This window comes from Aulonocara stuartgranti (genome assembly GCF_965226115.1).
Source record: "Aulonocara stuartgranti genome assembly, chromosome: 15".
Lineage (NCBI taxonomy): Eukaryota > Metazoa > Chordata > Actinopteri > Cichliformes > Cichlidae > Aulonocara > Aulonocara stuartgranti.
This window is the reverse complement of record NC_138951.1, coordinates 34209387-34222500: the sequence shown is the minus strand read 5'-3', so window position 1 is coordinate 34222500 and position 13114 is coordinate 34209387. Positions and strand designations below refer to the sequence as shown.

Here is a 13114-nt window from a genome sequence, read left to right as displayed (position 1 = left end):
AGGGAAGTTTGACAAGTTCGACTCAGTTTTCCTACTGATGCCAAACTTGGATTTTAACTTTGCCAAGTGGCGGGGAACGGGCCACCTTTTTTGTCTCTGTAACTTTCCAGGTAAGTACAAGAAAGTTTGGCTTTAAAAAAAAAACGCGTCCGAAGGAAAACGCTGTCCGCCTGTTGCTCTTAGAAATATTCGGATAAACTCCGGTGCGCTCTAGACCACATGCGTCTTGTCTTAGAAACTTTGAGTATCCCTTTCTCCAAGGTGAATGCTTTGTCAGCTTTTTTCGTTTTTACAACCTGGTTTACATCTACAAGGAGCAATGGCTGATAAAAGCCAGATTTATTTATTTATTTGTGTGTTTTTACTATCTCGATTTTTTATTTATGTAGTGGGCCAATGACCTCTTTTCGATTTTAATTTAATGAAAGTTCTTTTTATATTTCAAATTCTCTGCCTCTCTTGTAGCATTTATTGCTTTGCTTAAAAGCCACTGAAGTCAGGAAACTCAGAGTTAGGGCTCACTCTCTTTTCCCTTGAACATTGTTTCTTTTCAATGAAAACCATAGTACTCTTAGTACTTTTGAGTGGTTTGCTGAGTAGGTCATTGTGTTGGAGTCCATTGTTCTGCTTTGTCTTGATCATTTCACTCAAACAAACTCATTCATGTGGAAAGTGGCGGGATGTGTTCCCTATCTAATACCAATGAAAGCTTAATTTATCTTAAATTCTTAGTAGCTCAAATTTCGCAATTCTTATATTTAAATATAAAGGCCAAACACTCCCAAACTAAAGTTAATTTTCACATTTCCAATTAATGTTCACAGAAATACATTGCATTGTGTATAACTTGTCAGCTAAGGAGACAGAACAGGTCATCTACTAATTTGAAGACTGGTGGTTCAACTCCTGGCTGCACTAGTCTGCGTGAGACATGTCCACTGGAGTGTGAATGTGTGTAATATTAGATAGAAAGCACCAGTGCATTTACCATTTACATGTATAAGTGAGATCACATGCAGTTACTTACTTACTACAGGCACCATGGGGATTAGGCTGCTGTTTCACACTTCCCCGCAAAAGTTGCCTTACAAACATATATCCAACGCTGCCATTGCTCTCTGAAGTAACATGTCTTAATGTGTGTGTATTATGTGTTACAAGCATGTGATTTATCATTTGGTAGTATAATTAACAGTACAGTCTACTTTTTGGTGTGCCTGCTGAAAACGATTCCGTGACGTCTTAAAATAGTATGACCTCTTTCAAAGGCGACATTAAACTGAATATACCAAATTATTTTGAGTACTGATGAGACATCAGACTTTGTATTATTCAGCGCAATTTAGTTTTTTGGATAGTTGTGGAAAAAATAACCCAAAATAAAGCTAATGGCAAGAATCTTAGGGATCTTTCCTAAAAACAGGGTTCCTGCTCCTAACTTTGATAACTGTTTGTGTAACACAGTTTGTACACTGCAACCACTTCAACATTGTTCTTTTTTCGCACTAGCTAATACTCCCTGAACATGGGTGACTGGAGTGCTCTGGGTCGTCTGCTGGACAAAGTTCAGGCTTACTCTACTGCTGGTGGGAAGGTCTGGCTGTCGGTGCTCTTCATATTCAGGATCCTGGTGCTCGGTACTGCAGTCGAATCGGCCTGGGGAGATGAGCAGTCAGCCTTCAAGTGTAACACCCAGCAGCCTGGGTGTGAAAATGTCTGTTACGATAAATCCTTCCCCATTTCCCACGTTCGCTTCTGGGTTCTCCAGATTATTTTTGTGTCGACACCTACACTTCTATACCTGGCTCATGTCTTCTATCTGAACAGGAAAGAGCAGAAACTCAACAGGAAAGAAGAGGATCTCAAAGCTGTGCAAAATGACGGAGGTGACGTCGACATACCTTTAAAGAAAATTGAGATGAAAAAGCTAAAGTATGGTATTGAGGAACATGGCAAAGTCAAGATGAAAGGAGCCCTCCTTAGAACCTATATAGTGAGCATTTTTTTCAAGTCTATGTTTGAAGTGGGCTTCCTGGTTATTCAGTGGTACATATATGGGTTCAGTCTGAGTGCAGTCTACACCTGTGAGAGGAACCCATGTCCACACCGAGTGGACTGTTTCTTGTCTCGTCCCACAGAGAAGACCGTATTCATTATTTTCATGTTGGTGGTCTCACTGGTGTCATTGCTGCTCAATGTCATTGAACTTTTCTATGTGTTCTTTAAGAGGATCAAAGATCGTGTAAAAGGCAAACAACAACCCACACTCTACCCCAGCGGAGGCACCTTAAGCCCTACCCCTAAAGAACTCTCTACTACGAAGTATGCCTACTATAATGGCTGCTCATCCCCAACTGCCCCACTCTCACCAATGTCCCCCCCTGGCTACAAGCTTGCCACAGGGGAGCGGGGAACTGGCTCGTGCCGTAATTATAATAAGCAGGCCAACGAGCAGAACTGGGCTAACTACTCTACAGAACAGAACCGTCTTGGACAGACTGGTGGAGGAAGCACTATTTCAAACTCCCACGCACAAGCCTTTGATTTCCCAGATGATACCCACGAGCATAAGAAACTGTCTTCCTCAGCAGGACACGAGCTGCAGCCGATAGGGTTGATGGATGCCAGGCCTTGTAGCAGGGCCAGCAGCAGAATGAGCAGCCGAGCCAGGCCAGATGACCTGGATGTTTAAAACACGGTTTCGTCTCTTTCCACCTCTCTCTGGCTGACAGAATTTCTGGTTGAAGCCAGAAACATCAGGAAACACTTTATCACATAGGTTTATTTGAGAGGTGTGACTAATCTCAATCACCGTCTTCAATATAGAGACTTTTAGTCAGTTCAAGAAACATTAAAACCATTATGTAATAATATCAAAGGTACAAGTATTTTCTGACTGAGTTTTACTTTTTAGTGCTTTTAACCCAGCCTCAAGAGAATATTGTAGCCACACGAATTGGGATTTGAAAGAGTATAACACAACCAACATTAATAATCTGTTCAAGAACACAGCCCCATAAGTTGACAGCTTTGGTTTCAATTTACTGATATTACATAAAAGATTTACTGTTTTTGTTTCTTTCAATGTTCCTCATGTTTTTCCAGTTGATGATGTCCTTTTTCATGAAATACGATAGTATGAAGCATTAGTAGCTTTGCAGCATTAATGTTTTGTAAAGTGGCTACTACACACTCAGTTTCATTTATGTTTAGTCGAGATCAGTGAACACTGTATTTGTCTGATAAACGACAGCGAGCCACAAATCTTCATACCTGTGCATCTAAATTTCCTAATGTTGTCAAATGATATAAATGTCATGCAACAGAGAATTTGGGATAACAAAAACACACTGTTTAAAATTGAGTTTTGTAGTGCAGTTATGAAGTGTGGTACCACAACCAATCAGTGCAGTTTGGTTCAGTTTCTTTACTTTCATTCTCATTTTCATTCACCCAAAGATGTGTTGATTTCTTCTAATTTGTCAGTTGCCCTAGTCACAACACAAAGTTATTGCTCAATGCTGTTGTATAAATAACTTGGTTAATTCTTTGACAGTGACTAACAGTAAAGGGTTTATATGTTTTGTAAATTAATATTTATTGCCAGGATCTTTAGGAGAACTACCACTAAGACAGAAAATTGACTACTACTCAGTAAAGCAAACAAGTCCCCCACAAACTGTTTATTGCCGTTTATTATCAGGTAATATGTCAGATAATATTGTTTATTATCTGATAAACTTTGAATTTGTGTAGTGTAAGGTTTTAGTGCTTTTATCATGTTTTGAAGTGTGCACAGGGGTGGCAGGGATGATGGTAGCAAGCTGCTGTCACTCAGCAAAATATGTTTGTTCTATTAAGAAAGGCTTTATTACTGTCAGTCATTTGCTGAAATGTGTTCCTTTTTTTTAACCTATTGTGAGAAACAAAGACACTCGAATGATTTTCTGCATTTTACATATTCGATTTTTTTTTTGTTTTTCAAACTTAGTGTAGCTCAATTTAATTTGCTGCTTGAGAAGTAGATATTTAGGAATGTAAATCAAGCTAACTGTGTCGCAATCAAAATGTGAGTTTGTAGAAGACTGCTTATAGATGCGGACTAATATTTAGTCATTTCTAATAAAGATATGCCAGTGTAGCTCCACAACTACCAAACACTAAGATAAATCTCAATTTGAATGTCTTTTACTGCGATTTTGCTTCAATTGCCAGTTGGTCATTGTTTTGGAGTATTTGCATATGTAACTGATATTTTGGCTACAATAGGAGTTGCACTGAGACATGGGAGACTGAGAAGCATTATGATACACATAGTATGTGGTTTTCTGATGACATGATGAACATGTTACTAATTTATTTTATAACACAGACATTATTATAATCAATAACATCAGACTTTTAATCACCAAATATCTCGGTGAGGTACAGTAATGTTGTTCAATGACAGAAGAGAAGCAATAATTACTGCTTGCAAGTATTCAGACAATGCTCATGTGTGGGGTCCACTGCTGTAAAGTGTGAGTATATGACGGTAAAATAAAACGTTTTTAAATACTTCTTTAACCAATAAACATTTTTCTTTCTTAAGCAGTGATTGATTTTTTTTTTAATATGTGGCCATTATTAGCCATTGCTGTTGTTAGAACTAAACACCTGCCAATAAAGAACTGTTAAAGTACATTATGTCATCTATGTTAAGATGTTTTCAAAAATACTTATTTACCTCACATAAAATTTTTGGTGTTGATTAATGTTATGTTAGTCAAGGTTTATTCTACAAAAAATATTTTTCATCTTTAACATTTTTAGAACAGACATATTTAGACATGTATAGAATAGCCCTTTATTGTACAACATGTCATTACAGTTTACTTTTATGGTAAGTTAGATTTCAGTTTTTTCTATCTTTATTTTTTGTTTTACAAGCTTAAAGAGAAATAACACTTGCCAATTGCAAGTCCTGCATGTAGCTGGAGATGAGCAGGTCAATTGTCAGACAGTGTGACTAATTTATATTTTTGACAGCTCTTATTGCTAGAGCTGTCAAAAGGTTTGCCAAGTAAAATTAATATTTTTTCCTTAGCTAAAGTTCTTGAATTATTATTTTTGAATAAAAAAATGTGCCCCGCCTCAGCTGACAGCTGAGATAGGCTCCAGCGCCCCCGCGACCCTGAAAAGGATAAGCGGAAGCGAATGGATGGATGGATATATGCTTATGTTTTTTGTAGTTTGTTTCACTTGTTTGGTGAATTATATATTGCTAAAATGTATTACTATGCATAAAAATTTAACTCCTTGAATTATAGATCAAAATCTTCACTTCACATACATCTTGATTGTTTCATTTAAAATCCACTTTTGTGGTGTACAGAGGCAAGATTACAAAGAATGTGACATGTGACTTGCGCTACCAAATATAAACAGACATACATTTTCAATTTTAAGATTAGATGTTTTATAACGTCACTGTGATGGCATTTGTAGAATAGTCTACACTTAATGCTTTCAACACTTTCTGATCACCTCTTAAACCAAGTCATAATCCAGATCCATGAGAGTTGTTTGGCTCCAGAGGTAGTTATTTTTAAAGGGTACCTTTGGTTTCTGACAAATTGAGTTAAATTTCATAATAGGAAGGACATGGCTCTTTTTCACATTTCCAACTTTCCCATTTAATCTTTCCACAGCACTAAATCAAACCACATGTGTGCAGAGAGCTAAGGTGCAGCTTGAAGACCACATGTGACTCAAGTTAAAAAGACAAAGAAGTGTAAGTGTGTGTGTGTGTGTGTGTGTGTGTGTCTTGTGATGGGGTCAGTGGTATGCTGAACTTTTTATTCTTTCCTTTAGCCTTCTGAGCCAGAACCATTTTTCTTCACTTTTGACAAAATGTACAAATTTTTACCTGAACTGAGCAAAATCTGAGCATTCCTCTGCTACAGCCAATTCTGTCTCACCTGAAAATCTGTCACATGGCTACTTTCATCTAGTACTACTTCAGAACAGCAGATTAAAACAGTCTGTGTTGCTCAAAGAAGAATAACCTCCTTGTGTATTGCTGGTAAAAACTCCAGTGCAACAGAGCCACAGCCAAACATTCAAACACTGAAAAAAAACTCTCTGAATCGCTCTTATTAAATTTAGGGAACAACTACAAGTTATGCAGAAAATCAGATACCAGACACTTAATGCCCAACGTCCATGTGCACAACACCATCATTCAGCATGCCTTCTTTAACTAAACTCCACCTCTGGTTTTTACTGGTTTTAGATTTTCCTTTTCCAAAGCTTCTTTTATTTTTTCCAATTCCAGTTTCTTCAAAAAAAGTCACAAAACAAAACTCCAGGGCTTAACGATGGTAAGTCCTCAGTGTCCTTGAGGAAGAAGCAATATCTAAAGCCTCACACAACACATTTAATTATTATTAAAATACTTTTACAATGTACTTTCACACATTCTTTTAAGACTTTATTCCCAAAACCTATTTTATAATTCTGAGCAGTTGTTTAACAGATAGTCTTGAGTATACTTATCTAAAAACTTTTCACTGGGTGCCTCCACAAAATTTCTCACAGTCTTGTCTGTATGTTACACCTTAAAAAAACACACACACATCAAAGTTAACAAAAAGACTAATGGAATAATAGTGGTCCACTCTCAGTTTTAACATCAGAGAGAATGTTTGCTGGAACGCTTTGGAAAAAGTGCTTGTGTGAATGAGGCATGTAAGTGCTTAGGTAAAGTAGAAAAGTGCTGTTTAAGAACTAGTCTCACTACAAATGGCAAACGCCCAACTTCCATAATACAACAACATTATTCTATAAGGTTCATTATGTAATAGAAGGGAATCCCCGAAATAATATATTATGCTCTAAAAAAATCACTTTCTCTATCACCAGTCCGTCAATCCTGCCTCAGAAATTAGCAAATAACAGCAAATCACACAGTCAGTTTCAACAAATCTAACACCAGCATACTTAAAATTTATTGTCAAATTATTAGACAGACCTTCAGGAGTTATAAACAACCCATAGCCACAACAGAGAATGCAGTGCACTTAATCGTAATCATATCTGTTCAGATACTCATGTTGCCACTTTATTAGATACTCAGCTTGGTACATGTGTTGTTGCTTTATTACAGACACCGATGATGACCTCCTTCAGCTTGTCCGTGGAAACACCGGTTCCCATGTGTTCCCATGCCAGCAGAGAGATATAGTCCTTACAGCATGTCCTGGGTCTGCCCTGAGTCCTCCTCCTCACCTCACCCAGGAGGCGCCCAGGAGACATCCTTGACAGATGCCCAAACCACCTCAACTGGCTCCTTTCGATGTGGAGGAGCAGCAACTCTGCTCTGAGCCCCTCCTGGGTGACTGGACTCCTCACCTTGTTTCTAAGGGAGAGGCCAGCCACCCTTTGGAGGAGGCTCATTTCCGCCGCTTGTATCTGCGATCTTGTTCTTTCAGTCACGGCCCACACCTTGTGACCACAGGTGAGGGTGGGGATGTAAATTGACTGGAAAATGAAGAGCTCTCACACTCAGCTCTCTCTTCACCACGACGGACCGGTGCAGCGTCTGCATCACTGTGGCCACAGCCCCAATCCATCTATTGATCTATTGATCTTCTGCTCCCTTCTCCCGTCACTAGTGAACAAGAACCCGAGATAATTAATCTCCTCCATTTAAAGCAGGAACTCGTCCTTGACCTGGAATGGGCACTCCATCCGTTTGCGGCTGAGGACGATGGAGGTGCTGATTCTCATTCCGACCACTTCACACTTGGCTGCAAACTGTTCCAGTGTGAGCTGGAGGCCATCACTAGATGAAGCCAATAGAACCACATCATCTACAAAAAGCAGAGTTGAGATTCTGAGACCACCCAAGTGAAAGCCTTCCACCACTTGGCTACTCCTAAATTCCGTCCATAAAAATTCTAAACAAAATCGGGAACAAATGGCAGCCTTGACCTAGTTCATCACCCACTGAAAATGAATCTGACTAATTGCAGGGTATGCGGACCAAGCTCTTGCAAAGGTTGTATATGGTTTGAATTGCCCGTAGCAAGGGCCCAGACACCCTATACTCCTGAAGCACCTCTCACAGGACACTCTGAGGCACACGGTCACATGCCTTATACATGTCCAAAACACATGTTGACTGGTTTGGCAAACTCCTATGCACCTTCAAGTAGCCTTGAAAGGATAAAGAGCTGATCCAGTGTTCCATGACCAGGACGAAAACTGCATTGTTCCTCCTGTATCCGAGGTTCGACTCACAGATGCACTCTCCTTTCCAGCACTCTGCTATAGACCTTCCCAGGGAGACTGAGGAGTGTGTTCCCCCATAGTTGGAACACACCCCCAAGTCCCCCTTTAAGATAGGAGCCACCACCCCGGTCTGCCAATCCAGAGGCACTGCCTCTGATCTCAACACAACATTGTAGAGTTGTGTCAACCAAGACATTCCTACAACATCCATCCAATTGCCTCAGTGACCTCACCCCGAGAGTTAGGTGAGTCATCCCCCTTGTCCCCAGACCCTGCTTCCACCACGGAAGACGTGCCAGTGGGATTAAGGAGGTCCTCAGTCGAAGTCAGCAGCGCTCCACCTGCACTATACACAGTACAGGTAGAACGCCACTTCCCCCTCCCAAGTTGCCCGACGGTTTGCCAAAATGTCTTTGAGGCAGTCTGAAAGTCTTTTCCCTTGGCCTCTCTAAACTCCTCTCACTCTCAAGTTTTGGCCTTAGCCACTGTCCGATCCGCATTCCACTTGGCCTGTCAGTACCTGTCATTCTTCAGCCTACTGGCTTCCTTCACCTCTGGTGTCCACCATTTGTTTCGGGGGTTACCACCATGACAGGCACCAACCACCTTGTGGCCGCACCACAGTGCAGATGTTCAGATGTTCCTCGGCCTGGAGCACATTCTCTTGTGACAACCTCTCCAACATGTGCAGGTTTGCTCTCAGGTCCAGGAGGCACTGAATTTCATTTTTAGCTGGGCTTGGAGCTTTCTTCCAGTTTCCTTTAATTAGGTCCAACATCCCCTGTGACTTCCGGCTGAACGGTCACTCGGTGGGCGAAAATCCCATGGTGGCCTGAGGAACCTCCCACACTGCAAACAACGTAGGATCTAATTAGCAGTTCCAATTGCGTCCGTCTGTGTTAATTAACGTACGAATTATGAATTTTAAAGTCTTATTCAGCTGCTCCAGCAACCCTTCAGTCTGAGGGTGGTAGTCACTGGTCTAAAAAGATTTAATGCCCAGTAATTTGTACATTTCTTTTAGTGTGTGAAACCTGAACAATGTCCCCTGGTCAAATCAGTATCTCTTTTTCATCACAAAATTGCTCTAGTGGGAAATTTCCTTTAGAGTAAATTGCTAGAGGTGGCAGGGCCTCGCAAGAAGGCCCTGCTGTCTCCTCCACAGAGTCAAGGTTGGACAACCTCGTCTCCCCACTGAGTGCAACACAGACACTACACTGCACAATTGGTCACAAAAACATCCCCACATATTACCCCAACAGGTTATGAAATCCCAGCCAGTCTGTCCCCAGAATTAATGTGTCAGGTGCGAGCTAACTGCTGCCTTGACTCTATATATTCTACCCTTATATTTTATTTATATTTTATAGCGACACTATGGGACATTTGTGTATGACCCAAGGCACACACCTGACCTCCACCCACTCTGCCTCCAACAATGCCCCTGCCCGAACAAGGGTTTGGTGGACCAGGGTCTGTGTGCAGTCCAAGTCCAACATAGTCACCATGACAGTCGGATAGCCACCCCGCTCATGTGTGCTTTTCTTTATATTGGACATACACCTTGCCTGGAAGTGTCCGGTTATTTTGCACAGATTTGGCATTTCCAGCAGGGTTAAGCCCATTTAATCCCTTTCTAATGAACCAGGACTCAATACCAAAAATGCCAAAGTAGCAGTCAGAAGTGACCTCTGTTGCACATCCCAGCTGACACCTGGCCCCTTGCTCAGTGAGCCAGCAGGTTAGGTTACCCTCACATTTGTGACACACATTGTGACACACATATTACTCCAAGCTAAACACATGCAACTATTTATTCCAGCATGTATTTATTTCATAACTTATTTAAAATGTACATTTGAACTAAGGGGATTCTGTAGTTTTGGGGATGTGGGGAATTCCCGTTGGTTAGACATCACCACACGCACACCTTGCCTAGACATTAAGTCACGTTCTAAAATTCAAGAACAGTGCTACATGTTGCCAACAGTTCCATATTTTCTCTTTCTGTACTCTCCTCCTTTTCAGCTCACCTCATCATAAACTCATCATATTATGTGTCATGATTTACTTTTGTTTGCGTTTGACAAGGTCTGCGGTATTGCCACAAACTGCAGATTGGCTGTTTGTGGAGCTGAAATAGCTCTGCACATTCCTTCACTTGTGATCAGCCCTTATTTTCAACTGAGTTAGGACACAAGAGCCATGGCTTATGAATCATGGATTTATGAGCCATGGCTCATGAAGAGAAGCTTTATGAGCTACACAACGTGCTTCTGAAAGAGAAGCTCCATGGCTTCTCTTTCAGGTTTTGGGTTGTGGGGTGCCAGGGAGAAGGTCTCTTGCACAGTCACAGTTCATGTGGAGGGAGAGAGAAAGTCAGATTCTTACAAAAACTTCAGCAAGATCATGATAGATGGGGAAGGTTCAAAACTAGGTGCCACGATCTGGGGATAATCAAGGTGTGTTCAATATATGGCAGCGTGAACGTGTATTGGTGATTTTATAGTTATATAAAATGGTGATGGGTATAGTTACCCAAGAGCAGAAGCAAGATGGGGTTTGTATTATGGTTGGTTGTAGCAAGATTTTAGGAAAAAGATGTAAGAGGGATGTTAAGACCATTCAGGCTCAATGTTCTCAGTCTCCCTCAGAATGCTGTCAAAGCTCTGTCAAAAGTGGGGGTTGAAGATCTTGCAGATGGGGGCTTCTGCCAGACATTTATTGTTGGACCAATCAGTGATTATGTTTTTGAAGCAAGGGGTGTGCAAGGACAACAGGTGTGGGGGGCATCAAAAATGAACAGAGTTAAGTACTCACAATGGTTACCCAAGAGCAGAAGCAAGACTTGTTTTGTATTATGGTTGGTTGTAGCAAGATCTTAGGAAAAAGATGTAAGAGGGATGTTAAGCTCTTAAGGCAGATTTATATGCAAAAAGTTTTGTTTTGCCCCAGAATCATTAAAAGCACATAGAAGAATAGAGTAATTTTCAATTCCTGAGTTGCAGGACTCATTAGCTGAGGTAGGGAAGATTCATTCTTGAGTTTACCCCCCCAGGGTCCCTACTTCGACTGACAGGCTTGGGAAATGCTGAGGTTCTTGGTGGTGTTCATTAAGTCTCACACAAATAGAAGCAAGCTGATAAAAGGTACCAGGCAAATCTTTCGAAACCAAATTGCTTTTCATTTTGCCCTATACTGGGATATTTAGTTTAGTTTAGTTTAGTAATTTAGTTTAGTTAGTTACTGTTCTTAATGTCTTGGAGCAACTGTGACCACATAATTTCCTATGGGATTAGTAAAGTATTCTGATCTTATTTTGATATCCGAACTGTGGCCTAGTTCCATAGAAGTGGGGCTTAAAAGCTTAGAAGGGTGGCTGTTGCTCAGGAGGTAGAGCAGGTCATCTACTGATTGGAAGGTTAGTAGTTTGATCCCTGGCTCCCCCAGTCTGCATGTTAAGTAAGCAAACATAAAGCGTAGTAGTTGTGTGAATGAGCAAATGTGCCATGTTGTATAACACACTTTGACTGCTCTGGGAGAGTAGAAAAGCGCTGTATAAGATGTTTACCAAAGCTAAAGAATCTGCATCCCTTTCTACTTTTAAAGACCCTAGGAATCTCAAGTAAGCTTGCAGTCTGAGAGCAAACTGCTTTATTGGAATGATATGATAGCTCTTTAAGATAAGATGGGGCCTGATTATTAAGACCTTGTGAGGAGAAGGATTTTAAATTCAATTCTTGTTTTAACCCTCTCAGGCCCGAATTAAGTTTTTTGTTGCTAATGCACAACCAAGTCCTGCAGTGGTACTTCTGAGTAAAAAAAACCTCATAAAATATGTATGTGGCGTAATCAGGTTGTTAGGTCTTAACTGTTGCAAATCTGCAACGTCTGCCTGGAGAGGGTTAACAGGGAGGCATTGTTATGGCCCTGTCCATAATCTGTTTTGGTGGCTGTTGTTGTCTGTGCCTTTAAGTCTTTGCAGGTCCCGGAGTGGATGAGCTGACGGCTGCTGATTGGTCCCCTGGCCATGTGATCTTCATTCAAATCCCTCACCAGCAGTTGTCCCGGGGCAGCCACTGACAGCAGCAGCAGACCTGACCCTGGCCTCCAAAACCTGAGACTTTTGTGCCTGTGACTTTGTGCGACTTTTTTGGAGTTTTGTATATAGTGTGTGCATTAGTTTTCATTGTAAATAGCACTGCAACAGAAGGGGTGAGCTGCCTTATTGTTTTTCCTTGCACTGTTTTCTCCTGTTTATTTCAGTTAGGGAGTTAGGTGTAGCGCTTGTCTTTTGTTTGATATTTGATTTCACATAGGGTTGTAGATAACACCTCCTCCTGACTTAGCTTGTTTTGTTTGTTATTTTGGCCTTTGTTCACCCCGGAGCTTCATTTTTGCAGTGCAGAAAAATAAATCACGATTCACTAAGAAATTGGTTTCCCTTTGTGTATGGTTTTGGGGACCAGGGCGGGGCAATTCTTTCAAACTTGTGTTGCGTTCCTGTACCCCTAGACTGGGGCGTAACATAAAGTGGGGGCTCGTCCTTTTTTTTTTTTTTTTCTTTTGCCATCCTTTTTGCTCATTGTATTTTGTGGGTTGTCTGCAGTTTTTGGTTGGCAGTTTTCTTGTAGTGTTGGGGGTGATCTAGTCACAATGACTTTTGATGTGGATGATTTTGCACTACAACCCACCGTGGATAAGTTGGATCGATGCACAAAGGCGGATTTGTTGTTGGTGGCAGATTTGTTTAATGTTAGTGTGCCTTTACATGCTAAAAAGGCAGAAATTAAGCAGTGCCTGACAGCTCAGCTGGTGGATAAGGGGGTATTTGCGGAGT

At 41.0% G+C, this 13114-nt stretch overlaps 1 protein-coding gene across 1 annotated transcript in view; it reads left to right on the top strand.

The window, feature by feature from the left end:
• Window positions 1–4590, top strand: part of gja1b (gap junction protein alpha 1b) — a 4663-nt gene extending 73 nt beyond the window's left edge. Inside the window, exons 1-2 of the mRNA XM_082505197.1 lie at window positions 1–110; window positions 1510–4590. The exon at window positions 1–110 is cut by the window's left edge and continues 73 nt beyond it. Of these exons, the coding sequence (XP_082361323.1) occupies window positions 1526–2692 (1167 nt within the window). The 5' untranslated portion in view covers window positions 1–110; window positions 1510–1525 and the 3' untranslated portion in view covers window positions 2693–4590. The remainder of the gene's footprint in view (window positions 111–1509) is intronic.
• Window positions 4591–13114: the final 8524 nt, after the last annotated feature.